Source organism: Odocoileus virginianus, chromosome 17 (assembly GCF_023699985.2).
Source record: "Odocoileus virginianus isolate 20LAN1187 ecotype Illinois chromosome 17, Ovbor_1.2, whole genome shotgun sequence".
Classification (NCBI taxonomy): Eukaryota; Metazoa; Chordata; class Mammalia; order Artiodactyla; family Cervidae; genus Odocoileus; species Odocoileus virginianus.
Window position 1 is genome coordinate 42,881,023 of NC_069690.1, and position 25,613 is coordinate 42,906,635.

At 36.4% G+C, this 25,613-nt stretch overlaps 1 protein-coding gene across 16 annotated transcripts in view; it reads right to left on the reverse strand.

Moving 5' to 3' along the window:
* Positions 1-25,613, reverse strand: part of EFCAB3 (EF-hand calcium binding domain 3) — a 419,723-nt gene that overhangs the window by 313,234 nt on the left and 80,876 nt on the right. For 15 of the 16 annotated variants that reach the window (XM_070479568.1, XM_070479577.1, XM_070479573.1 and 12 more), the window contains exons 16-21: positions 22,466-22,609; positions 17,131-17,202; positions 13,569-13,712; positions 12,487-12,558; positions 949-1,092; positions 424-495 (exon numbers count right to left, since the gene is read on the reverse strand). In XM_070479568.1, coding sequence (XP_070335669.1) covers positions 424-495; positions 949-1,092; positions 12,487-12,558; positions 13,569-13,712; positions 17,131-17,202; positions 22,466-22,609 — 648 coding nt within the window. The remainder of the gene's footprint in view (positions 1-423; positions 496-948; positions 1,093-12,486; positions 12,559-13,568; positions 13,713-17,130; positions 17,203-22,465; positions 22,610-25,613) is intronic. The other variant, XM_070479567.1, reaches the window with a different exon arrangement.

Consider the following 25,613-nt stretch of genomic DNA (forward strand, 5'->3'; position numbering starts at 1 on the left):
TAGAGAAGGGCTGCAAGCAGCAGCGAAGACCCAAAGCAGCCAAAATAAATAAATAAATAAAACTGAAAAAAAAAAAAAAAAGAGTACTCCATTTGTATAAAACTCTGGGTATGCTAACAAATCTCTACTGACAGAAAGTACATCAGTGCTTGCCTGGGGATGGGAAGAAGAAGGATATGGAAAGGCAGGAGAGATTACAAAGTGACGTGGGGAAATTTAGGGGTTAAATGTGCTCACTACTGACTGTGATGACAGTTTCATAAGTATATGTATATGTCAAAACTTATCAAATTGTGCACTTTAATCATAAAAATATACAGTTGATTTGTATGCCATTTATAACTCACAACAGCACTTAATAATAATGACAAAATACAATGCAAACTATGACAAATATCTAAAAGGAAAGAGTTATTTACTCACCTTTAAATTCAGAAACTGGCTTACTTGTGTTAAAAGTTTCCAAAATTTGTTTGAGATTTACTTCACCAGTTTCTAAAAAGTAAAGTATAAGGGTTATGAAATGGCAAGTTGTAAATGCTAATAATTATTAAATAACTATAACAGAGAGAGGTGGGTGAGCAAATTTTATAATTTCTGAAAAGTAGTTGGATAAAAACCAATTAAGACACTTTTACCCATAATCTTTTCTCTCAAAGGAAGGGGGAAAATCTAATTATATTAACTTATTCAGCTTAAATAATTAAATATTGATATATATATATTTACAGATTTGATGCCAGAGAAACAGATATATCTTCAAAATATTTCCAGAAAATGTTTCCAGAAAAAGCTAATTTTAATTAGTTTTCAATATGCCTATGTTCTCATTATATTTCTAAGAACTAGTGCGTCTAAAATATACACATACACAACAGATATCCCATGTACACAGTAAAAGTAAGTTTTCATAAAGCTCAGTACAGACTGTTCTTTAAAAAAACTCACCATCAGTAGATGCTTCATTCAGAATCTCCTGGAATGCCTTGTTGCATAAAGGAACTCCAGCACTCAAGAGTTGGGAGCTCAGTTCATTTATAGGCATCTTATCATTTCTGATCTTTTCAAGAGTTGTAATCTCTTTATATAAATCTGTAAACACATGAAGAACAGAGAACATATGATGAAGTTTGTGTAAAAAGTTAACACCCGAGCTTGCACACAGCTTAGGTGTATTACAGAAGGAATTCTGAGTTAAGAAGCTTTTAAAACATATCAATGGGCTTTGCTTTTAGAAGCCAATTAATCAATAAGCAAAATTTAACATCACTGTGCGGTGCTTAGTCGCTCAGTCGTGTCTGACTCTTTGCAACCCCCTAGACTGTAGCCTACCAGGCTCCTCTGTCCATGGGGATTCTCCAGCAAGAATACTGGAGTGGGTTGCCATGCCCTCCTCCAGAGGATTATCCCAACCCAGGGGTTGAACCCAGGTCTCCCACATTGCAGGTGGACTCTTTACTATCTGAGCCACCAGGAAAGCCAAGAATACTGGAGTGGGTAGCCTATCCCTTCTCCAGGGGATCTTCTTGACCCAGGAATCAAAATGGGGTCTCCTGAATTGCAGGAAGGTTCTTTACCAGCTGGGCTACAAGGAAAGCCCAGCATTACTAGTTGGGCAAAAGTTTGGTTTCTGCAAAATTTTTGTAAAAACCCACTATTATTCAATATATATACATACATTGCTTTTATACATTCTTTTCCCTTATAGGTTATTATAAGATACTGAGTTTAGTTCCCTATACTATACAGTAGATCTCTGTTGGTTATCTATTTTATATATAGCAGTGGGCATATTTTAATCTAAAACTCCTAATTTATCCCCCACCTCCACTTCAGTAACCACACTTGTTTTCTATGTCTGTGAATTTACTCAACTTTTGTAAATAACTTTATTTGTATTTTTTTAGCTTCTACATATAAGTGATATCATGTGGTATTAGTCTTTCTCTTTCTGACTTGCTTCACTTAGTATGATAATCTCAAGGTCCATCCATGTTGCTGCAAAATGGCATTATTTTTCTTTTTTGTGGCTGAATACTATTTCTGTGTGTGTGTGTGTCTGTGTCTGTGTGTGTGTGTATCACACGTTCTTTATCAATTCATCCATTGATGGGCATTTGAGTTGTTTTCATATCTCGGCTAATTTAAATAATGTTGTGATGAACTTAGAGGGTGCATATGCCTTTGTGAATTAATTTTTACACACTTTGAATAAATACCCAGAAGTGGTACAACTGGATCATATAGTAGTTCCATTATTAATTTTTTTGAGGAATCTTCATACTTTTTTTACACAGTGGCTGCACCACCAATAAATATTTCACCACTTTCTCACCAACACGTTTTATTTCTTGTCTTTTTTATAATGGGTACTCTAACAGGTGGGAAGTTTTGATTTACATTTTCCTAATAATAAGTGATGCTGAACATTTCTTTCATGTGCCTCTTGGCTATTTGTCTGCCTTCTTTGGGAAAATGTCTATTTGACTTCTCTCCCATTTTTTAGATCAGTTTTTGCTACTGTTATTGAATTGTGTAAGTTACTTATATATTTTGGATATTAACTCCTTATCAGATATCACATGGGCAAATATCTACTCCCATTTGGTAGGTTGTCTTTTAGTTTTGTTGACGGTTTCCTTTGCTGTGAAGAACCTTTTTAGTCTGATGTTGTCCTATTAGTTCATTTTTGCTTTTGTTTTTCATGCCTAGGAACAAATATCCAAAAAGATATTGATAAGACATGTCAAAGAATGAACTGCCTATATTTTCTTCTAGGAGTTTTTATAGCTTCAGGACTTAAAATCATGTTTGTCTGTTGTGTGAGACAGTTGTCTAGTTTTATTTTGTGTGTGTGTGTGTGTGTGTGTGTGTGTGTGGCTGTCCAGTTTTTCCAACAGCATTTATTGAAGATGAAACTATCCATTCTCCAATGTATGCTCTTACTCCTTGTTCTTCTCTGTTTGTGACCAATGTTACTAGATCACTGTGTAGAGTTAGACTCCTGGATTTGAAAATTTTAGACTTTTTTTCATATTGGTTTTGTATCCTGCCAACTTGTTTATTATTTCTAATAGGTTTTTTTGGTAGAGTATTTAGCGTTTTCTATATATAAAATCATATCATCCTCAAATAGTGACTGTTTTACTTCTTTCTTTCCAATATGGATGCCTTTTATTTATTTCTTGCCTAATTGCTATAGCTTTCTTGACTATGCAAAACCCTTTGACTGTGTGGATCACAACAAACTGTGGCAAATTCTTAAAGAGATGGGAATACCAGACCACCTGACCTGCCTCCTGAGAAATCTGTATGCAGGTCAAGAAGCAACAGTTAGAAACTGGACATGGAAAAACAGACTGGTTCCAAATAGGGAAAGGAGTATGTCAAGGCTGTATATTGTCATCCTGATTATTTAACTTATATGCAGAGTACATCATGAGAAATGCCGGGCTGGATGAAGCACAAGCTGGAATCAACATTGCTGGGAGAAATATCAAAACGCAGATGATACCAGTCTTATGGCAGAAAGCAAAGAAGAACCAAAGAGCCTCTTGATGAAAGTGAAAAAGGAAAGTGAAAAAGTTGGCTTAAAACTCAACATTCAGAAAACTAAGATCATCGGATCTGGTCCCATCACTTCATGGCAAATAGATGGAGAAACAATCGAAACAGTGAGAGACTTTTTCTTGGGCTCCAAAATCACTGCAAATGGTGACTGCAGCCATGAAATTAAAAGGCACTTGTTCCTTGGAAGAAAAGTTATGGCCAATCTAGACAACATATTAAAAAGCAGAGACATTACTTTGCCAACAAAGGTCCATCTAGTCTAAGCTATGGCTTTTCCAGTAGTCATGTATGGATGTGAGAGTTGGACTACAAAGAAGCTGAGCACCAGAAGAATTGATGCTTTTGAACTGTGGTGTTGGAGAAGACTCTTAGAGTCCCTTGGACTGCAAGGAGACCCAACCAGTCCATCTAAAGGAAATCAGTCCTGAATATTTATTGGAAGGACTGATGCTAAAGCTGAAACTCCAATACTTTGGCCATCTGATGTGAAGAACTGATTCAAATTTTAAAAGATGGTAACAATAACCCTATATGCAATGTATGACAAAACCCACTGAAATGTTGTGAAGTAATTAGCCTCCAACTAATAAAAATAAATGAAAAAAAAAAAAACCGTACAAACTTCCACTTACAAAATAAGTCCTAGGAGTATAATGAATAATATGATAAATAAAATTAACACTGCTATGTTATATACAAAAGCTGTTAAGAGAATAAATCCTAAGAGTTCTCATCACCAAAAAAAAAGAAAAAGAAACACAGATGTATAGAACAGACTTTTGGACTCTGTGGGAGAAGGCGAGGGTGGGATGTTCTGAGAGAATAGCATTGAAACAAATATACTATCAAATGTGAAACAGATCACCAGTCCAGGTTGGATGCATGAGACAAGTGCTCAGGGCTGGTGCACTGGGAAGACCCAGAGGGATGGGATGGGGAGGGAGGTGGGAGGGGGGATCGGGATGGGGAACACATGAAAATCCATGGCTGATTCCTGTCAATGTATGGCAAAAACCACTACAATATTGTAAAGTAATTAGCCTCCAACTAATAAAAATAAATGAAAAAAAAGAAAAGACCCTGATGCTGAGAAAGATTGAAGGTGGGAGGAGAAGGGGACGACAGAGGATGAGATGGTTGGATGGCATAACCGACTCAATGGACATGAGTCTGAGCAAGTTCTGGGAGTTGGTGATGGACAGGGAAGCCTGGTGTGCTGCAGTCCATGGGGCCGCAAAGAGTCAGACACGACTGAGCAACTGAACTGAACTGAACTGAACTGAATTGCTGTAGTTAAGATTTCCAATACTGTGTTGGATAAGAGTGGCATCATTATCTTATTCTTGATTTTAAAGGAATAGCTTTTAGTTTTTCACCACTGAGTATGATAAAAGCTGTGGGTTTCTCATATATAGCCTTCATTATCAATGCAAAGAAATAGAGGAAAACAATAGAATGGGAAAGACTAGAGATCTCTTTAAGAAAATTAGAGATACCAAGGGAACATTATGTTGAGGTACATTCCTTCTATGCCCACTTTACTAAGAGATTTTATCGTAAATGATCACTGACTTTACAAATGCTTTTTCTGTATCTATTGAGATGCTCACATATTTTTTACCCTTCATTAAGGTGGTGTATCACGTTTTCCCAGGTGGTGCTAGTGGTAAAAAAAACAAAACAAAACAAAACCCTACCAATGCAGGAGACATGAGATGCAGGTTTGATCCCTGGGTTGGGAACATCCCCTGGAGGAGAGCATGGCACCCACTTCAGTATTCTTGCCTGGAGAATCCCATGGACAGAGGAGCCTGGCAGGCTACAGTCCATGGGATCACAGAGTCAGACATGACTGAAGCGACTTAGCACGGCACAGCACACAAGGTAGTATGCATCATGTTGACTGACTTGCAGACATTTGACCATCCTTGAATCCCTGGAATAAATTTCACTAGGTCATGGTGAATGATCCTTTTAATATATCGTTGTATTTATTTTGCTAATATTGGGTTGAGGATTTTTGAATTTATATTTCTCACAGATATTTGACTATAATTTTCTTTTTTGTGGTATCTTTGTCTGGTTTTTTGCCTTTTCATACAGTTCATGGGGTTCTCAAGGCAGGAATATTGAAGTGGTTTGCCAGTCCCTTCTTCAGTGCAAAAAGGCAAAATGGTTGTCTAAGGAGGCCTTACAAATAACTGAGAAAAGAAGAGAAACTAAAGGCAAAGGAGAAAGGGAAAGATATGCCCATCTGAACGCAGAGTTCCAAAGAATAGCAAGGAGATATAAGAAAGCCTTCCTCAGTGATCAATGCAAAGAAATAGAGGAAAATAACAGAATGGGAAAGACTAGAAATCTCTTTAAGAAAATTAGTTATCAAGGGAACATTTCATGCAAAGATGGGCACAAAAAAGGACAGAAACGGTATGGACCTAACAGAAGCAGAAGATATTAAGAAAAGGTGGCAAGAATACATAGAAGAACAATACAAAAAAGATCTTCATGACCCAGATAACCACGAAGATATGATCACTCACCTAGAGCCAGACATAGTGCAAAGTCAAGTGGTCCTTAGGAAGCATCACTAGGAACAAAGCTAGTGGAAGTGATGGAATTCCAGCTGAGCTATTTCAAATCCTAAAAGATGATGTTGTGAAAATGTTGCACTCAATCTACCAGAAAATTTGGAAAATTCAGTAGTGGCCACAGGACTGGACAAGGTCAGTTTTCATCCCAATCCCAAAGAAAGGCAATGCCAAAGAATGTTCTAAGTACTGCACAGTTGCACTCATCTCACACGCTAGACAAATTAATGCTCAAAATTCTCCAACCAGGTCAACTTAGATTGAACTTCCAGATGTTCAAGCTGTATTTAGAAAAGACAGAGGAACCAGAGATCAAATTGCCAACATCTGTTGGAAAAAGCAAGAGAGTTCCAGAAAAACATCTACTTCTGCTTTATTGACTATGCCAAAGCCTCTGTGTGGTGCACAACAAACTGTGGAAAATTCTTAAAGAGATGGGAATACCAGACCACCTGACCTGCCTCCTAAGAAATCTGTATGCAGGTCAAGAAGCAACAGTTAGAAGCGAACAAGGAAGAGTGGACTGGTTACAAATTGGGAAAGGAGTACATAAAGGCAGTATATTGTCACCCTGCTTATTTAACTTATATGCAAAGTACATCATGCGAAATGCTGAGCTGGATGAATCACAAGCTGGAAGCAAGTTGCCAGGAGAAATATCAATAACCTCAGATAGGCAGATGACACCACCCTTATGGCAGAAAGTGACGAGTAACTGAAGAGCTTTTGATGAAACTGAAAGAGGAGAGTGAAAAAGCTGGCTTAAAACGCAACAGTCAAAAAACTAATATCATGGCATCTGGTCTCATCACTTCAATGGCAAATAGATGGGGAAACAATGCAAACAGTGACAGACTTTATTTTTGAGGCTGCGAAATAACTGCAGATGGTGACTGCAGCCATGAAATTAAAAGATGCTTGTTCCTTGGAAGAAAAGCTAAAACCAACCTAGACAGCATATTAAAAAGCAAAGACATTACTTTGTCAATAATGGTCTGTCTAGTCAAAGCTACGGTTTTTCCAGTAGTCATGCATGGATGTGAAGTTTGCACCGTAAAGAAAGCTGAGTGCCAAAGAATTGATGCTTTTGAACTATGGTGTTGGAGAAGACTCTTGAGAGTCCCTTGGACTGCAAGGAGACCCAACCAATCCATCCTAAAGGAAATCAGTCCTGAATATTCACTGGAAGGACTGATGCTGAAACCGAAGCTCCAATACTTTCACCTGCTGATGCAAAGGACTGACTCATTGGGAAAGACTCTGATGCTGGGAAAGATTGACAGCAAGAGGAGAAGGGGACAACAGAGGATGAGATGGTTGGATGGCATAACTGACTCAATGGACATGAATTTGAGCGAGTTCTGGGAGTTGGTGACGGACAAGGATGCCTGGCGTGCTGCAGTCCCTGGGGTCGCAAAGAGTTGGACACGACTGAGCTACTGAACTGAACTGAACTTGTCTAGTTTTGGTATCAGGGTGATCTTGGCTCTGTGAAATGAGTTAGAAAGTGGAATCCAGGTCTTCTGCATTACAGGCAGATTACCATCTGGAAAAGATGTGTGTGCTGTAGTTCACGGGGTTGCAAAAAGTCCGACATGACTTCTCAACTGAACAACTCCCTACAGAGATGCTTTACGGAACAAAAATGACAAAGGAAGAGAAAAAATGTTTTTTCAATTTTTTTGGGAAACCACTAGCATAAGTGATTTTAAAAAGGAAAACATAAAAATAACAAAAATGAAGAATGAAATGGAAGTATTACTGTATATGTTATAAATAACTACAAAAATACTAAGAATTTATTATTAAAAACTTTATAGCATTATAGCAATAAATTTTAAAAAGACAAACTCCTAGGGAAAAATTTACCAAAATTGACTTCAAGAATAAAAGAAAAATTAATAATCATATAACATGAAAGATTAATTACTAATCAAAAACCTACCCAAACAGAACTATTATGCTCAGATGGCTTCTTTTGTGACTACCACTAGACATGAAAGGAATATGCAATTCCAGTGTTACATAAGCTATTTTAGGATTTAGAAAAAGAAAGAATACTTTTCAAATTACAAGGATAATTTGACATTGAAGCCTGACAATGCCAGTATGAGAAAACAAAACTATAATTAGTCTCACTCATAAATAGAGATTAATAAATTGTAGACAAAGTTTACAAAAATAAAATTTCTATTTCTATTTTATTAGAAAAATTAAAATAATAATATTTCATGACCAAGATGGGTTTAATCCAAAATTCCGGGTTTCATTTAATATTATAAAAATTCAACTCCTGTAATTCACCACACTAACAAATTAAAAGAGAAAACTCAGATGACCTACCTTAAGATATACATAAGAATTGTTTGGAAAATTCATGATAAACCAAATAAACAAATATAAATTCAATCTTTTTAGCAAAAAAGGAATAGAAGGCAATTTCCTTAGACTGGTGAATGGTATTTATGAAAATCCCACACCAAATTCACACTTGTTTATGAAGCTCTTTCTATAAGAAATACCCTATCTCTGGAATTCAAGGTTGGGAAGTAGAAGAGTAGGGCTCTATCATATGTATTTTTGTGACCATTCACTCCAATAAATAAGCATCTGCTTTTAAAACATGGACAAGATTACTTGTTTCTGTTCAGTTCAGTTCAGTTCAGTTGCTCAGTCGTGTCCAACTCTTTGTGATCCCATGAATCGCAGCACGCCAGGCCTCCCTGTCCATCACCAACTCCCAGAGTTTACTCAAACTCATGTCCATCGAGTCGGTGATGCCATCCAACCATCTCATCCTCTGTCATCCCCTTCTCCTCCTGCCCCCAATCCCTCCCAGCATCAGGGTCTTTTCCAATATGTCAACTCTTCGCATGAGGTGGCCAAAGTATTGGAGTTTCAGCTTCAGCATCAGTCCTTCCAATGAACACCCAGGACTGATCTCCTTCAGGTGAATTCTACTGAACAGTTAGAGAAGAGTTAATACCTATCACTATTTCAAAATATTGCAGAGAAAGGAACTCTACCAAACTCATTCTATACAGCCACCACTGCCCTAATAACAAAACCAGAAAAAGAGATTCAGTGCAATTCTTATCAAAACACCAAAGGTATTTTTCACAGAAGTAAAACAAATAATTCTAAAATTTGTGTGGAAATGCAAAACACCCTTCAAATAGCCAAAACAATCCTAAGAAAGAAGAATAAAACTGGAGACATCATAATTTTTGATTTTAAACTATACCTAATAGTAATCAAAATAGTATGGTATTGGTACAAAACAGACACATAATTCAATGCAACATAATAGAGAGCCCAAAAATGAAACCACACTTATGTGGGCAATTAATCTATGACAAAGGTGGGAGAAAACACAATAGGGAAAAGACACCCTCTTCACTAAATGGTGTTGTGAAAACTGGGAAGCTGCATGCAAGAAATCAAACTGGACTCCCCTCTTACATGATGCAAAAAAATAAATTCAAAATGAATTAAACACTTAAATATAAGGCCCAAACCCATGAAACTTCTAGAAAAAACATAGGCAGGATGTTCTTTGACATAAGTCTTTGTAATATTTTTTTGGACATGTCTCCTTAGGCAAGGGAAACGAAAGCAAAAATAAGCAAATGGGACTAACTCAAACTAAACTAAAATCTTTTTGCACAGTGAAGGAAGCTGTCAACAAAATGAAAAAGCTATCTACTGAATGTCAGGTGATATTTGCAAATAATATTAATGTATCCAATAAGGGTATCCAAAATATACAAAGAACTGGTATGACTCAATGCCAAAAAAATAAGCAAACACATTAAAGAATAAGCAGAGGATATCAATACATATTTTTCCACAAGACATACAGATGATCAACAGGCACATGAAAAGATGCTCAACATCACTAATCATGAGGGAAATGCAAATCAAACCCACAATGAGATATCACCTCACACCTGTCAGAATGGCTGTTATCAAAAAGACAACAAATAGGGGCTTCCCTGGTGGCACAGTGGTAAAGAATCCATCCAATTCAAGAGACACAGGCTCAATCCCGGGTCCAGGGAAGATCCATGTGCTGTGGAGCAACTAAGCCATGCACCACTGAGCCTGTGCTCCAGAGCTCAGGAACCGCAACTACTGAGCCATGTGGCAACTGCTGAAGCCTGCATGCCCCAGAGCCTGTGCTCTGCAACAAGAGAAGCCCCCACGAGGAAAAGCCAACGCACTACAACAAAGAGTAGCCCCTGCTTGCTGCAACTAGAGAAAAGCCCTCTCAGCAACAAAGACCCAGCACAGCCAAAAAATAAATAAATAATAAAAAATAAAAACCAAATATTCTTTTTTTAAAAGACAACAAATAAGAAGTCTTGGCAAGATGTGGAGAAAGGGAAATCTGTAATGTCAGTATGCAATTTGGTGCAACCACTATGGAAGACAGTATGGAGGTTTCTCAAAAAACTGAAAACAGTGCTACCATTATGACTCAGCAATTCCACTCCCGGGCATATATCCAAAGAAAACAAAAACATTAATTAGAAAAGACATATTCATCCCTTTGTTTACTGGAGCATTATTTATAATATTCAAGATATGGAAGCAACCTAAGTGTCCATCAATATGTGAACAAAGTAGATGTGGTGTACATGTACACTGCAATATTACTCAGCCATAAAAAAAGAATAAACCCTTGTAATTTGCTGCAATATGGATGGACCTAGATGGTATTATGCCAAAAGAACTAAGTCATACAGAGAAATACAAAACTATATGATTTTAATTATATATGAAATCTAAAAAAAAAGAGAAATAAACAAAAATTACAAAAATATAAACAGATTTTTAGATACAGAGAACAAACAGGTATTTGCCAGAGGGGAAAGTTTGGGGAAGAGAAGAAAATAGGTGAGGGAATTAAGAGGTACAAACTTAAACAGTTATCAAAGAAATGAGTCATGGGTATGAAATGTACAGTGAGTGGAACATAGCCAATAACTATGTAGTACCTTTGGGTGGTGACATAGGATAATTAGAATCATTGTGGCGATCAGTTTGAAATGTTTAGAAATGTCAAATCACCATGTCATGTAATAGGAATTAACATTGTGTTACAGGTCAATTATACTTAAAAGCAAACTCATAGGAAAAGATATCAGATTTGTGGTTACCAGAGATGGAGGATGGGGGGTAGTTAAAAGGTCAAAACTTCCAGGTATAAGATTAATAAGCACTAGGGATGTGACATGCATCATGATAAATACAATTAATGCTGTATGTTATATATGAAAGTTGTTGAAAGTAAACCCTAAGAGTTCTCATCACAAAAAAAAAAATATTACTTCTATTTCTTTAATTTTGTGTCTGTATGAGAGATAGATGTTCACTAAACTTACAGTGGTAATTACTTGATGTATATAAATTAAATCACTATGCAATACACCTTAAACTTATATAGTGCTGTATATCAATTATATCTCTATAAAACCAGAAGAAAAAAAGAATGGGGTAGCTTACAGAATATAATAAAACATGGAACAGTATCTAAGATACACTGTTAATTTTTTAAAGTCAATTATGGGATATTATGGGCTTCCCACGGGATGCAAGTAGTGAAGGGCCCACCTATCAATGCAGGAGAGCTGGGTTCAATCCCTGGGTAGGGAAGATCCCCTGGAGAGGGCACGGCAACCCACTCCAGTATTCTCGCCTGGAGAATCCCCATGGACAGGGGAGCCTGGTGAGCTACAGTTCATGGGGTCGCAAAGAGTTGGACACAACTGAAGCGATTTAGCATACATGCACATGGAATATTATGGGCATGAGATTAAACCCAGGTCTCTCACATTGCAGGCAGATTCTTTACCTTTCTCTGAGCCACCAGAGAAGCCCAAGAATACTGGAGCAAAGTGACCTAATTTAAAATAATAATTTGGAAAACACAAATATTCATTGATCTAAAGAAAAAAGCCTAAAAGGTTATTTACCAAATATTAACAGGAGTTTTCCAGACAGTGACATTACAGAGGCTACACTTTGTGTTTCCTACATTTCTGGTCATTAAAATTTTTATAACATTTAAAATATTGCCTTTAGTATATAATACAATTTTCTTATTTTGACTATGAAAAAGATCAAGACCTTATTTTTTTCCAGTCTTTTCCATCACAAATGCACAATTCTTAAATGAAAAAAAATTAGTAGTTTACCATAATTGGAAGTGTTCAAATATAGACAGATACCACAGAGAAGATTAAGCATCCAATATAGTGTTTGACTAGATGACCTCTGAATGAGTCCTGAGTTGCTTTTTAATAGTTTACCATAAACAGCTTACCAATAAAATTGGAAAATTTCTGGGTGTCACTCAGAGTCTTCATATAGTCTTTAACATTAACCATGTTGTCTTCTGGAAGGAAAAGAAAGAGAGGTCACAAGCAAGGATTTGCGGACAAAATAATATTAAAAATACAGTGTCAGACTTCTCTGGTTGTCCAGTGGTTAAGAATCCACTTGCCAATGCAGGGGATCCCTGATCTGGGAAGATTCCACAAGATGCGGGACAGCTAAGCCCGAGCATCACAACTACTGAGCCTGTGCTCTAGAGCCCACGAGCTGCAGCTGCCAGCCCCCTCGCCACAACCACTGAAGCCCGAGAGCCCTTAGCCCGGGCCCTACAGCAAGAGAAGCGACTGCAATGAGAAGCCTGTACACTACAACTGGAAGGTAGCTCCTGCTCGATGCAGCAACCAAAACCCAGTTCAGCCAAGAATAAATTAATTAATTTACACGTATATAGTATCAAAATCAGCATACCATTTTTATATTGAAAATTTTAAACCTTTAATTTATTCTTGAAAGTTTTATTTACCAGGTACTTTGGATTCATTTTCATCCAAAATGCCTTGTGATGAGATTGTAGATACACTAGCTCTGTGCAAAAACTAAAATACCAAGAAACTTTTAAAGTCCAGTAACTTCACTCTACCCAAAGCAACAAAGCCAGGATTTCTACTCACAGATTCTGAATTCAAACTACTCTTCAGTCACTAAATTAAGATTTATCTGAGGGGAGAGGATTACAACAAGCCCATTCTCCACAAAATTTCAAACTGCTTGTTAAAATTATTCTCATAACTGCAAACGAGGAAAGGCTCCTTTTCAAAGATAATTTTTTTCTGTTTTTTTTTTATTTATTTTTATTAGTTGGAGGTACCTATACACCATGGAATATTACTCAGCCAAAGATAATGTTTAAAATAACAAGCAAATACCTATAGATATTTGCTCAACAAAGGAACTGAATTTACTTGAACAAAGACCATGCACTTTCTTTATAAAGAATACTTATAAAGACTAGTCTTACCGAAAACCAAATGAGACAAACAAAAAACCTGATAGAAGTATTTAAATGCTTACCAGAAACAAAATCTGACTGAAGGATTTTCTCTACCTCTTCTTTAGGTGACTTAATTCCAATATCTCCTAGAAAACCTTTCAAGTTCTTCCCAGGTATCATGTCATCTTCAGGCAAATCAACAGCTAAGACAGTCTCCTGTGATTCTAGAAATAGAAAGAAGTTATTTAGTAACTGATCTAGCCTCTGAATTTAAAAGCAGTAACCATCACTAAAGGCTTTTGTCAGTGGCAACTCATGGTTTATGATCACATCCTGAATTGAGGAATAAGAAATCTCAGTGAAGAATCCAGACCTCAGGAAATACTATGTCCACCAATATAATATACAAAGAATTCTTGATCACATTTCTCTGGTGCTAATATAAAATTGGCATAACCAAAATGATTCATATAGCTGAATTTTTCACTATAGTTACACAGAAGAGTTATTTTACTGGGATTCCCTGGTGGCTCAGTGGTAAAGAATCTGCCTGCAATGCATGTGACCTGGGTTCAATCCCTCGGCCAGGAAGATCCTCTGGAGAAGGGAATGGCTACCCACTCCTGTATTCTTGCCTGGAAAGAGGAGCCTGGTGGGCTAAAGTCCATGGGGTCGCAAAGAGTCAGACATATGGATTTCTAACAGTAGCAAGCAAAATTAACTTTATTTATTGAGGTGAAATAATTTTCAGAATCACAAAAACTGTAAACTACAAAACACAGTATCACAAGGGCTCATTCATCTTTTCTCTTCAATTCTACCAACAGTCAATTGTACTCTAGCATCTGGAATTTCACTTCACATCCAGCCTTTTCAAAGGAGGCAGTGTGAAGTCAGATAGATCTGCATTCAAATCCTGACCCTGGAATTTGTGACCTGGAACTCTGTGACCATGAGCAAATTTTTACTACTTAACCCTTAACCCCTCTATAAATCTCATTTGTCTTATATGTAAAGTGGAATTATAACAGTATCTACCTCACAAGGTTGATGTGGAGATTAAATATGAAAATATATTGAAAAACATTTAAAACAGTGTTAAACATATAAGTTCAGTCAGTTCAGTCACTCAGTCATGTCTGACTCTCTGTGACCCCATGGACTACAGCATGCCAGGCTTCCCTGTCCATCACCAACTCCCAGAGCTTGCTCAAACTCATGTCCATTGAGACGGTGATGCCATCCAACCATACACTAAGGGTTTATTAAGTGTCATTATTAATAGCAATAAAATAATTGTCATTTTTATTATAATTATTAAAACCAACAAGAAAGTAGCTACAAATGGTAATCACAGCTTCTTAGTGCCTTAGATCCTACCTCACTTCCTGTTCCCCTAACATTATTAGGAGACAACTGCAGATGGCAATTTGAGTTTTGCCAACACCTAAAAACCTGTATCAACTCTTCTTTCTTAACCAAAATTTGGTTTCCTTTAAAATATTGTTTCCTTGCATAATCATCTTGAGTACAGTCTATTCATTCTCCCCTGTTCCATATGCCATAGAACCAGGAAGCAGACCACCATTCTCTTGTTTTCTGCTGCTGTTTTGAGCCTATTTTAGTCCAACTTCAATCAAAATATATCACTTCCCTTTAAGGTTCAAGCCTGATATTCAACTATACCACCCTTCTGACACCATTTTCTATTACTTTCTGATCACTCCTTCATAGTCTCTAAGGATTTTGGCACATTGATCATAATTTTCCCTCAACCCTATATCCTATTATCATCCAATGACAATAAGGATGATCCTAACCTCAGAGCACCTTGACATCTTAACTGCCAACAAGCCTTCACTTTCTTTCCAAAGTCATCCACACCAATGGCTATTCTTAATCCTCATCATAACCTAGCATTGCCTGCCTCATCCCTAATATCCTAAACTACAAGATCAGACACTGACCATAATCCTTTAAGACTGTATGTGTCTTTGTTGAAGGGAAGTACAGAACTTTGCACATTATGCCTCCTCTCCAGGCCCCTCCAAGTTCTCCAGCGGACAGCTGAGACACAGTGAACTAGCCTGATCGGTTATGATGGAGGGCCTGCTATGCTAACTCTTTCCTTCTTGGGGAGCCCTTGTTTACTCTTCCCTGTAGTTATTGGCCTTATATTGCACTAACTGGCAGATTCCAATGCCATCTCCCTCATTCCTGTGACCATCCCCAAGATTCAGGTACCTAACCCGAATCCATCTGTTCTCCTTTCGCAATGGCTTAATTTCAACATTTTTTTTCTTACCATCTGAGCCCTGCTCTCTGACTTCAAAGTTAACTACCATTTGCTAAGCAGATAATATGTACCTAATAATTCTGCTTAATATGTATTTTTGCAGTTGATCCTGGCAACTGTATGAGAAACACGCTGTTTTTAGCATCCTTGTTTTAAAGATGAAGAAATCAGAATGGCCTAGAGTGAGAAGGCAGCTAATAAGTCAAAGAACCACACACCCATCTTTTATCATACTCCATAGCCCACGCTCTTTTCTACTACTATGCACTGTTTCCTATTGCTTAGCTAATCTAATTAACTACTATACTATGTTGATGCTAATTATGTTATGACCCAGGTAAAATACTTATATGTAAACCAGAAAATATTAAATACATTTCTTACCTAAAAGAGAGCTCTAGTGGTGGGTATTTCATATGCCAAGAAAGCCTATGTATTAAAAATCTATAAGTATATTGTCTGCTTCTTTGGACACAGAAATGGCTCTGCATTGAGTCATTTCCCTAACATTTTTCTGAGTTGTCATTCTTTTCACAAGAGTGCTCACTGATCAAATAGTTATTTGAATGGCTATTCAAATAAATCACCAGTAATACTGTTTTAAATATATTTTCCAAACAAGAAAGTGCACAAACCCCACAAGTACAATCTTCATTGGTTTCAGTCCTACATCTTTAACTTTTAAACCAAAATGGAAGTCAAATAGTAGAAAACCTGTGCCACTGAACTGCACATGGTCTCTCTGATATTTAACAAAAACTAAAGAAAGGAACATAAGAAGTGTCTATTAAAGAAGTAAAAGCACTGGGAAGACCCAGAGGGATCGGGTAGAGAGGGAGGTGGGAGGGGGGATCGGGATGGGGAATACATGTAAATCCACGGCTGATTCATCTCAATGTATGACAAAAACCACTACAATACTGTAAAGTAATTAGCCTCCAACTAATAAAAAATAAGTGAAAAAAAAAGAAGTAAAAGATTTATGAGAAATTATATAATATAGAAGCCTATACACAGGATGGAGTCCTAAGTCTGAGGCTTAAAACGATATACAGAATTTTCATATCTGGAAACATTTTAAGGCCAGTGCTGACTGTATATATAAAGTCCTAAAAACAAAAAAAGTTAAAAATAGGTTTAAGCGGGTCCCTTTCTACAAAAAACCTTTTTTCTTTCATTAAGAAACCTGTCAACTTTTAATCAAAACCAAGCTCTGCCTACCTATAAATAGATCAATGCCAATATGTTAACCAGAAATTAGCACAACCAGAAAAGGTAAAAAACAAAACCAAAGGCATCCCTCCAATAAAAATAAATTTAACAGTCACAAGTAATCCAATACTTACCTTTTAACTTGGAGGTATCATGCATTTCCTTTACCACTTTTGCAAATTCTTCAATTTGTACTTTGTCACCTTCTGTAAGAAAAACATTTTAAATAAATCAGCCTCACTGAAGCAGAAGTTGGATCCAATAAAGCAATCTTTGAAGATGTAAATTATTTGATGTACTCATAAAAATTATATTTCCTTTGTATATTGTTGAGTGACCAAAAGATTAATTTTATGGAATGAAGAAACCTTATGGCTGCAGAAATCAGGCTGAGATGTTCATTTCCAATAGTCAAGAGAAACTATGCAATCCATATCACCATAAATAAAACTAAGACACAAATCTCAGTTTAATTTTAGCCTTTCAAATGTTTGAAGATAAAAATACTGTAGCAGATGTAAAACTTTTTCCAAAGTCAGATGGCTCTATAGCTAGAATTTCTGATTGATGTTTACACCCATTTCTTATACAAAAATACATAAGTACGAGATTACAAAGACAAAGTGACAAACACTTTGTTTTATGAATCTGGAACAGGGAAAATTAATCCAAGGATTTAGAATTACTATAGTTTATGATCATAGGATAGAATACAGTATAAGCAGAAAGTGTATTGACAGCAGATAAGACCTTGCCTAGAGCTTAAATATATAGCTACAAAGGCCAAAAGGTATATGAAAAGGTGTTTAATATCACTAATCATCAGTGAAATACAAATCAAAACCACAACGAGATATCATCTCACATCTGTTAGGGTGGCCATTACCAAAAAGAAATAACTGATACTGGTGAGGATATAGAGGAAAAGGAACCCTTATACACTGTGGATTGGAAGGTAACTGGGTACAGTCATTATTTTTAAAGTATAGTGGTTCCTCAAAAAATTAAATATAGAACTACCACATGATTCAACCATTTCCCTTTTTTTTTTAATTATATATACATGATGGACTATTATTTAGTCATAAAAAAAAGAAGGAAATTCTGCCATTTGTGACAACATAGAAAAGCCTGCAGGGCATTATACATTTTATTAAGTGAAATATGCCAAACAGAGAAAGACAAGTACTGTAGGGTATCACTTATATTTGGAATCTTAAAAAAAAAAAAACAATTTCATAGAAACATAAAGTAGATAGGGGCTTGGGGAATGGGAAATGGAGAAGCATAGGTCAAAGGGCAAAAACTTTCAGTTATAAGAAAAATAGTTTCAATAAAAGAAAAAGAATAAGTTCAGAGAATCTAATGTACAGCATGGTGATTATAGTTGAACATATGGCAATTTACACTTGAAAGTTGCTGAGATTAGATGTCAAGCATTCTAATCATTCATATACACACAAAATTAACTATGTGAGGTAATGGGTGTACATGTGTTAATTATCTTGATCTTGTTAATCCTTCCACTATATCTTTCAATCATAATATTATACACTTTACATACAATTATATTTGTCACTTATTATGCAATAAAATTGGAAATATATACACACATATAGCTACAACCAATAGTGTCTTATCTTTTATCTTTCCTTGGCTTTCAAATTAACACTTTGATTTTTAGGAACTGTACTCTACAGTAAGAGCATGTATCTTTATTGCATTTTTCCAGCTTCTATCTTTTAGTAGGGTCCTGCCCCATTGAGCCATACTAAGTCGCTTCAGTCGTGTCCAACTCTTTGTGTCCCTATTAACTGTAGCCCGTCCATGAGATTCTCCAGGCAAGAATACTGGAGTGGGTTGCTGTGCCCTTCTCCATGGGTTCTTCCTGACCCAGGGATCAAACCCACGTCTCCTGTGGCTCCCACACTGTAGGCAGATTCTTTTATCTCTGAGCCACCTGGGAAGCCCCTTAGTAGGCCCTACATTTCCCTAACTATAAGAGCTCTGCCTTAAATATGTCAGGTATCTCTCTGATGTGGGAAGAAAGGGTAGAAAAGGATACAAAAAGTTTGTGTATCCCATTTCCCACGATTCTTTTATAGTCTGTTACTCTGGATAATCTCCTACCAGCCTCATATCAACTAGCAAGGCAAGATAATCAAATTTTCTAAGACTAGTTACAAAAAGACCTTCTCAATTAAGTGTCTTCAATTTATAGCAGCTTAAAGAGAAGCTTAAAGTAAGCAGTAGGCATTGCAGCTCAGTCACCTAAGTGAAGATTCCTCTGAATCCAGCACATATATTCAAACACAACTAAATTCAGCTATTTAGAATTCTAAAAGAAAGAAAGGAAAAAAGCAAACAAACAAGGAGCATCTGAGGTCCCCAGGTGCCAATGACACTAGCAGGTGCTCTAACAAAATCTGCATCTAGGGTTGGGCCTGTTTACCAACAGACACAAATCTCTATGACCTATAATTCCATTTGGTCCTTAAGTTCTTACATATGCTGAAACAGAAAAGCAACCACAGGTTTCAGAAAAGATTCCTTGGGTACATTTAAAATATATTCTATGAAAAGACATGTGGGCAGACAGAGATTTTGGAATTTGGCACGCATTCTTTGCTAAACCACCAACACAAGGTTAACCACCACAAGTGCCAGGTTTCAAAGTTAGAGCCTGAAATAAATGTTCAGACCTAACTTGAACAAGTATAAACGAAAATAGCAATATCACAAAGACATGTTCTGAATCAGGTTGTCAAATCCAAAAGAAAAGAAAGTTATTTAGCTAATTTCAGTTCCATCAGAGATCAGAGTCAGGAGAAATAGAACAAATACATCTCAGTTTAAGTTTAAAAACCTAAAACAAATAAAACTGGAGAAACCAGAAGAGAAGAAAGTATCTGAAGTCTTTATGCCTGGCTACAACTATAATGATTTCCTCCTTATAATTCCTAGTCTATGGATTCAGTCTCTCACATTCCCCTTAACTATTTTCCACATCATCCCGACATATTTTGGCTCAACCTCAACTCTCTTCATTTAGATCTTTTATCAGAAACAGGGAGGGACTCAAAAGCTATATAACTTGATATTTTGGAAGCATTTCTGAATTTTCCAAATGATACACACCTTTTTTACTTTTCAATGCATTTTTCTAATCATCATAAAACTAATTTTTTCATTTTAAATATACTTTAAAATACTGAGGAGTCAATATGGAATATCATCAACAGCCAGGAAGTAATTCACTTAGAGAGAACCTAAATCTGTTGCTTTTTTTTTTCTTTTTAACATAACCTGGTCAAATGATTATTTCAGGACAATAATCCTTAAGTTCTTTCTCATATTTCTAAGGATGTGTTGAGATGCTTTATCAGTTCACTTGGTCGTGTTAGCTACTTTGGTCAGGTTCAATCCCTGAGCTGGGAAGATCCCTTGGAGAAGTGCACAGCAATCTGCTCCAGTACTCTTGCCTAGAGAATCCCATGGATAGAGGAGCCTCTCAGGCTACAGTCCACAGGGTCAAAAGAGTCAGACACAACTGAAGCTACTGAGCACCCCTGTACACTAAAATAAGAGCCAAATCACTTTGTATAAAAGGCTTAAAGTTAAAAGAAGAAATAGTATGACAGATGAAGTCCACATACAGTTTTCAATATCTTGTATATATTCGGATTTAGATGGTAAAATAATCTACATTTTACACACTATATATTTGCTTCACAAGTATATAATAATGAATAGGATACAATATATGGAGCTTTATTACCACAATAAGTGGTTTTATAGACAGCTGAGTTATCTTCATAATGCATAAAATGTTTTACTGGTCTGATTAAAATAAATGCTATGTAATATTTTCTCTGGCACATGTTGCCCACAACTTCCATTCACTGTATCAAAAGAACCTGAAACTTTGCCACAGAGGAAAAAAGAGGGGGGAAAATATCCCTACTACCAGAAAATTACCCTTGTGTTTCAATCAACCCTTCTCACCTCATATATCCCAATAAAGAAAACAATCCACATGCTTAAAGTCTAAAATAACCAGCCTCAATTAAAGGAGAAAAGGGGGGTAGTAACACTCACAGAGGATGACAATTTTTGAAAAAGACCCCAGACAGCATGCTTATGTTACTAGGCTAGTCCTGCATAAACATTCCACAAAAAAAGAGTATAAAAATACATTCGTAACTTTAGGGTACTAAGAATATGAGAGAGTAGAAATGATCACATGTAGCCATGGACTCTTTCTTTCCTAAATGCAGAATATCAGCAGGATATAATGGAGAATTTATTTTTAAAATTGTAATCTATTGTCTTTTTTTATAGTATTTTTGTGAACTTTTTTTTTGTTTCGTGTGAATCTTTTTTCACTTCCTAACGAGGTACAGGTGGTAGCCACCAGCAAATGCATTTTCCTAACAAATTAAATAAAAGCCTGTTTCAACCAAACAGCATGACTATCCCAAGAAGTATTAATAAAACTGGGATATAAACCATTTTCCTAACTCCCTGTGTTCACTGGGATATTCCATTTTCCGTTAACATATTATGGAACTTGAAAGTAGTCAAGCAACCAAGCAGGACCCTATCAGGCATTCTGCCCTCCCAGGACAGACCACCACCTCCATATCCTCCACCTGCCTTTTATGTGTAGAAAAGCTTTACTCTCCTAGGCCTCCCAAGAGTCCCAAAAGGCTAGATCAAGAGTAAATGATTATGAAATGTGAAAATACAAAAACAAAACACAGCTAGCTGTTGGGCCAGGAAAGTGGTAAAAAATTTAAACTACAAACCAGTCACACAGCACAATCACTGAATTCCCAGTTCCCAGAAAGATTTATTAATAGATCAGGGTCTAACACACATTCTCAAGTTGTTTCTATAGGAAGTAGACTTTATCAGATGAAAACGCTGGCCATAATCATGTAGACCCCAGATGGGTTAAAGTCAGAGGGTAGATGATGCCTGAAACATAATGCTTTTAAACTAATCAGTCAGTATCAACCAATCCGAGAATTGTGCACAAGCTGTTCATACATCCTGTAGGCCCCTCCCTCACACTGTCATTAAAACCTTTGACTCCTAACTGGCAACTTGGAAATGGTCTTAGGACATTGGTCTACCATCTTTTCAGATTGCTGGCCTGAATAAAGCAATTTTTTCCATTTATGCCAATACTTTTCTCCTGAGTATTGGCCTTTCAAGCAACAAGTAGCCAAACTTGGATTCAGTTTGGCTTCATCCGGTGACAGTCAGTGCATATTTGATCAATGTAGAGAAATAATATATTAGATATTAATTATTTTCTATAGGACAGCCAAACAATATGAGCTTTCTTTATATTTCCTAAATGTATATACTGGCATATCAGCCAAATACAAGATACAAGGATAAATAAAGATTGGCAGAAGATAAAACCATATATCTTTTAATTTTAGTATTTGGAATACTCACCATCAGCTTTTGCCAATTTCAGTGCAGTTAGGAATTCATCTTTGTTTAAATTATTGTTCAAATTAGACAGAGTATTCCACAGGTCAGGAGCACTCATCTTTTCTTTGCTGAGATTGTGGAAGTTTTCAATATTATCAAGCAATACTAAAGGGTACACAAAACACATGTTTTACAACATTCTTGTTCAAGAAATTAATACAGCAAACTATTATCTGGAATAGTTATGAATTGAGATTTTTATGGTTAAGAAGAATAACAAATAAAGTATAAATTGCCAACTCCCAAATATTAAAATACAATAACATAACATAAAATTAAGTGTATCTTTGAAGATTCTAAAATATTTCAAGAACTTATAGTTCCATATATAAGGAAACTTAAAAATAACTAAGCACCCCTAAATAATCATTATAAAGAATAACTTTCATTGAACTTTCATTGATTTACAATAACCTGAATTCACAAATATGTCCAACTGATAAAATCATGAATTAAATAGCTTTTGCTCTGTATCTCCCCACAAAACCCTTTTCTGAACACCATACACAAAAATAAACTCAAAATGGATTAAAGATCTAAATGTAAGACCAGAAACTATAAAACTCCTAGAGAAGAACATAGGCAAAACACTCTCTGACATAAATCACAGCAGGATCCTCTATGACCCACCTCCCAGAATATTGGAAATAAAAGCAAAAATAAACAAATGGGACCTAATGAAACTTAAAAGCTTTTGCACAACAAAGGAAACTATAAGCAACGTGAAAAGACAGCCCTCAGAATGGGAGAAAATAATAGCAAACGAAGCAACAGACAAAGGATTAATCTCAAAAATATACAAGCAACTCCTGCAGCTCAATTCCAGAAAAATAAATGACCCAATCAAAACATGGGCCAAAGAACTAAACAGACATATATCTCCAAAGAAGACATACAGATGGTTAACAAACACATGAAAAATGCTCAACATCACTCATTATCAGAGAAATGCAAATCAAAACCTCAATGAGGTACCATTACACGCCAGTCAGGATAGCTGCTATCCAAAAGTCTACAAGCAATAAATGCTGGAGAGGGTGTGGAGAAAAGGGAACCCTCTTACACTGTTGGTGGGAATGCAAACTAGTACAGCCGCTATGGAGAACAGTGTGGAGATTTCTTAAAAAACTGGAAATAGAACTGCCATATGACCCAGCAATCCCACTTCTGGGCATACACACCGAGGAAACCAGATCTGAAAGACACACGTGCACCCCAATGTTCATCGCAGCACTGTTTATAATAGCCAGGACATGGAAGCAACCTAGATGCCCATCAGCAGACGAATGGGTAAGGAAGCTGTGGTACATATACACCATGGAATATTGCTCAGCCATTAAAAAGAATTCATTTGAATCAGTTCTAATGAGATGGATGAAACTGGAGCCCATTATACAGAGTGAAGTAAGCCAGAAAGATAAAGACCAATACAGTATACTAATGCATATATATGGAATTTAGAAAGATGGTAACGATAACCTTACATGCAAAACAGAAAAAGAGACACAGATGTACAGAACAGACTTTTGGACTCTGTGGGAGAAGGCGAGGGTGGGATGTTTAGAGAGAACAACACTGAAACATGTATATTATCAAGGATGAAACAGATCACCAGCCCAGGTTGGATGCAGGAGACAAGTGCTCGGGGCTGGTGCACTGGGAAGACCCAGAGGGATCGGGCAGAGAGGGAGGTGGAGGGGGGATCGGGATGGGGAATACGTGTAAATCCATAGATGATTCATGTCAATGTATGGCAAAAACCACTACAATATTGCAAAGTAATTAGCCTCCAACTAATAAAAATAAGTGGAAAAAAAAAATCCTCTTCTGGATAACTATTTCCTCTTCACTATATCACAGACTATGGAAGGAAATTTTGTTTTATTAAAATTCCAACAGAAAACCTTTGTAAGGTTTTAACAGGGAAGTGAAATTATCTTATTATAAAAGTATAAAAGATTATTTTATTGCTATGTAGACAATGAACTTTCTGAAGATCAGGCAGTTAGGAAGCTTCCGAAAAATGTCAGTGGTAGCAGTTCACAGAAAAAATGACAGTGGCATCAACAAAGGTGAAAATGATAGAGATGATGAGAAGTGAACAAACATAGGATATATTTTGAGCATAAAGCTGAGAGAGTATTTAATGATAAACTGAATGACAGTCTAAGGGGGCTGGGACCATGAAGAACTTCTAGGTTTGAGACCTGAGCAGCTGGGTGGAGAGTAGGATCAGTAGCTGAGATAGGAAAGACTAGGGAAAGAATAAGCTTGTCAGAAAAGAAGAATTCTTTTCCATATACATTAAGTTTGAGATAAATAGGGAGTCAGAAGGATACAGGTATTATTTAAAGCAGTAGGATCACTCAGAAAAAGCCTTAGAGAATGAAACTCAGAATGGAATCTGGGATCACACTAACATTTAAAAGTCAGCCAGAAAAGCAGCAGCCAGCAAACAAAACAAAAGAGGAAGGGACATATAAAATGGAATATTATTCAGCAACTACAGAAAATTCTGCCACTTGCAACCTTGAGGGTATTAAATGAGGTAAGTCAGACAGAGAAAGACAAATACTAGAAGATCTCACTTATATGTGAAATCTAAAAAAGCAGAACTCATAGATACAGAAAATAGGAATGGTGGCTACCAGGGCTTGAGGAGTCAGGGAGCTAGGGAGATGTTGGTCAAAGGATACTAGCTTGCAGTTAGATTAGAATGCCCTGGGGTTCTAATGAACAGCATAGTGATTATGGTAAAAAATATTGTACTGTATACTTGAAAGTTGTTAAGAGACTAAATCTTAAATGTTCTCACCACAAAAAAAGAAATAATAATGTGATGTGATGGAGGTGTTAGTTAACATTATGATGGTAATCCTACTGCAAAAAGTGTACCAAATCAACACATTGCATGCCTTAAACTTACACAATATGTCAATTATATCTCAATTTTTGAAAAAGGAAAAGCCAATTAGATGAGAAGGAAATTAGGAGACTACAGTGTCACAGAAGACAGGGGGAGAGAAATTTTGAAGAAAAACATGTTAAAACCTACTAGAGATAAATAAGATAAAGACAGAAAATTGACCACTGCATTTAGCAAGACAAG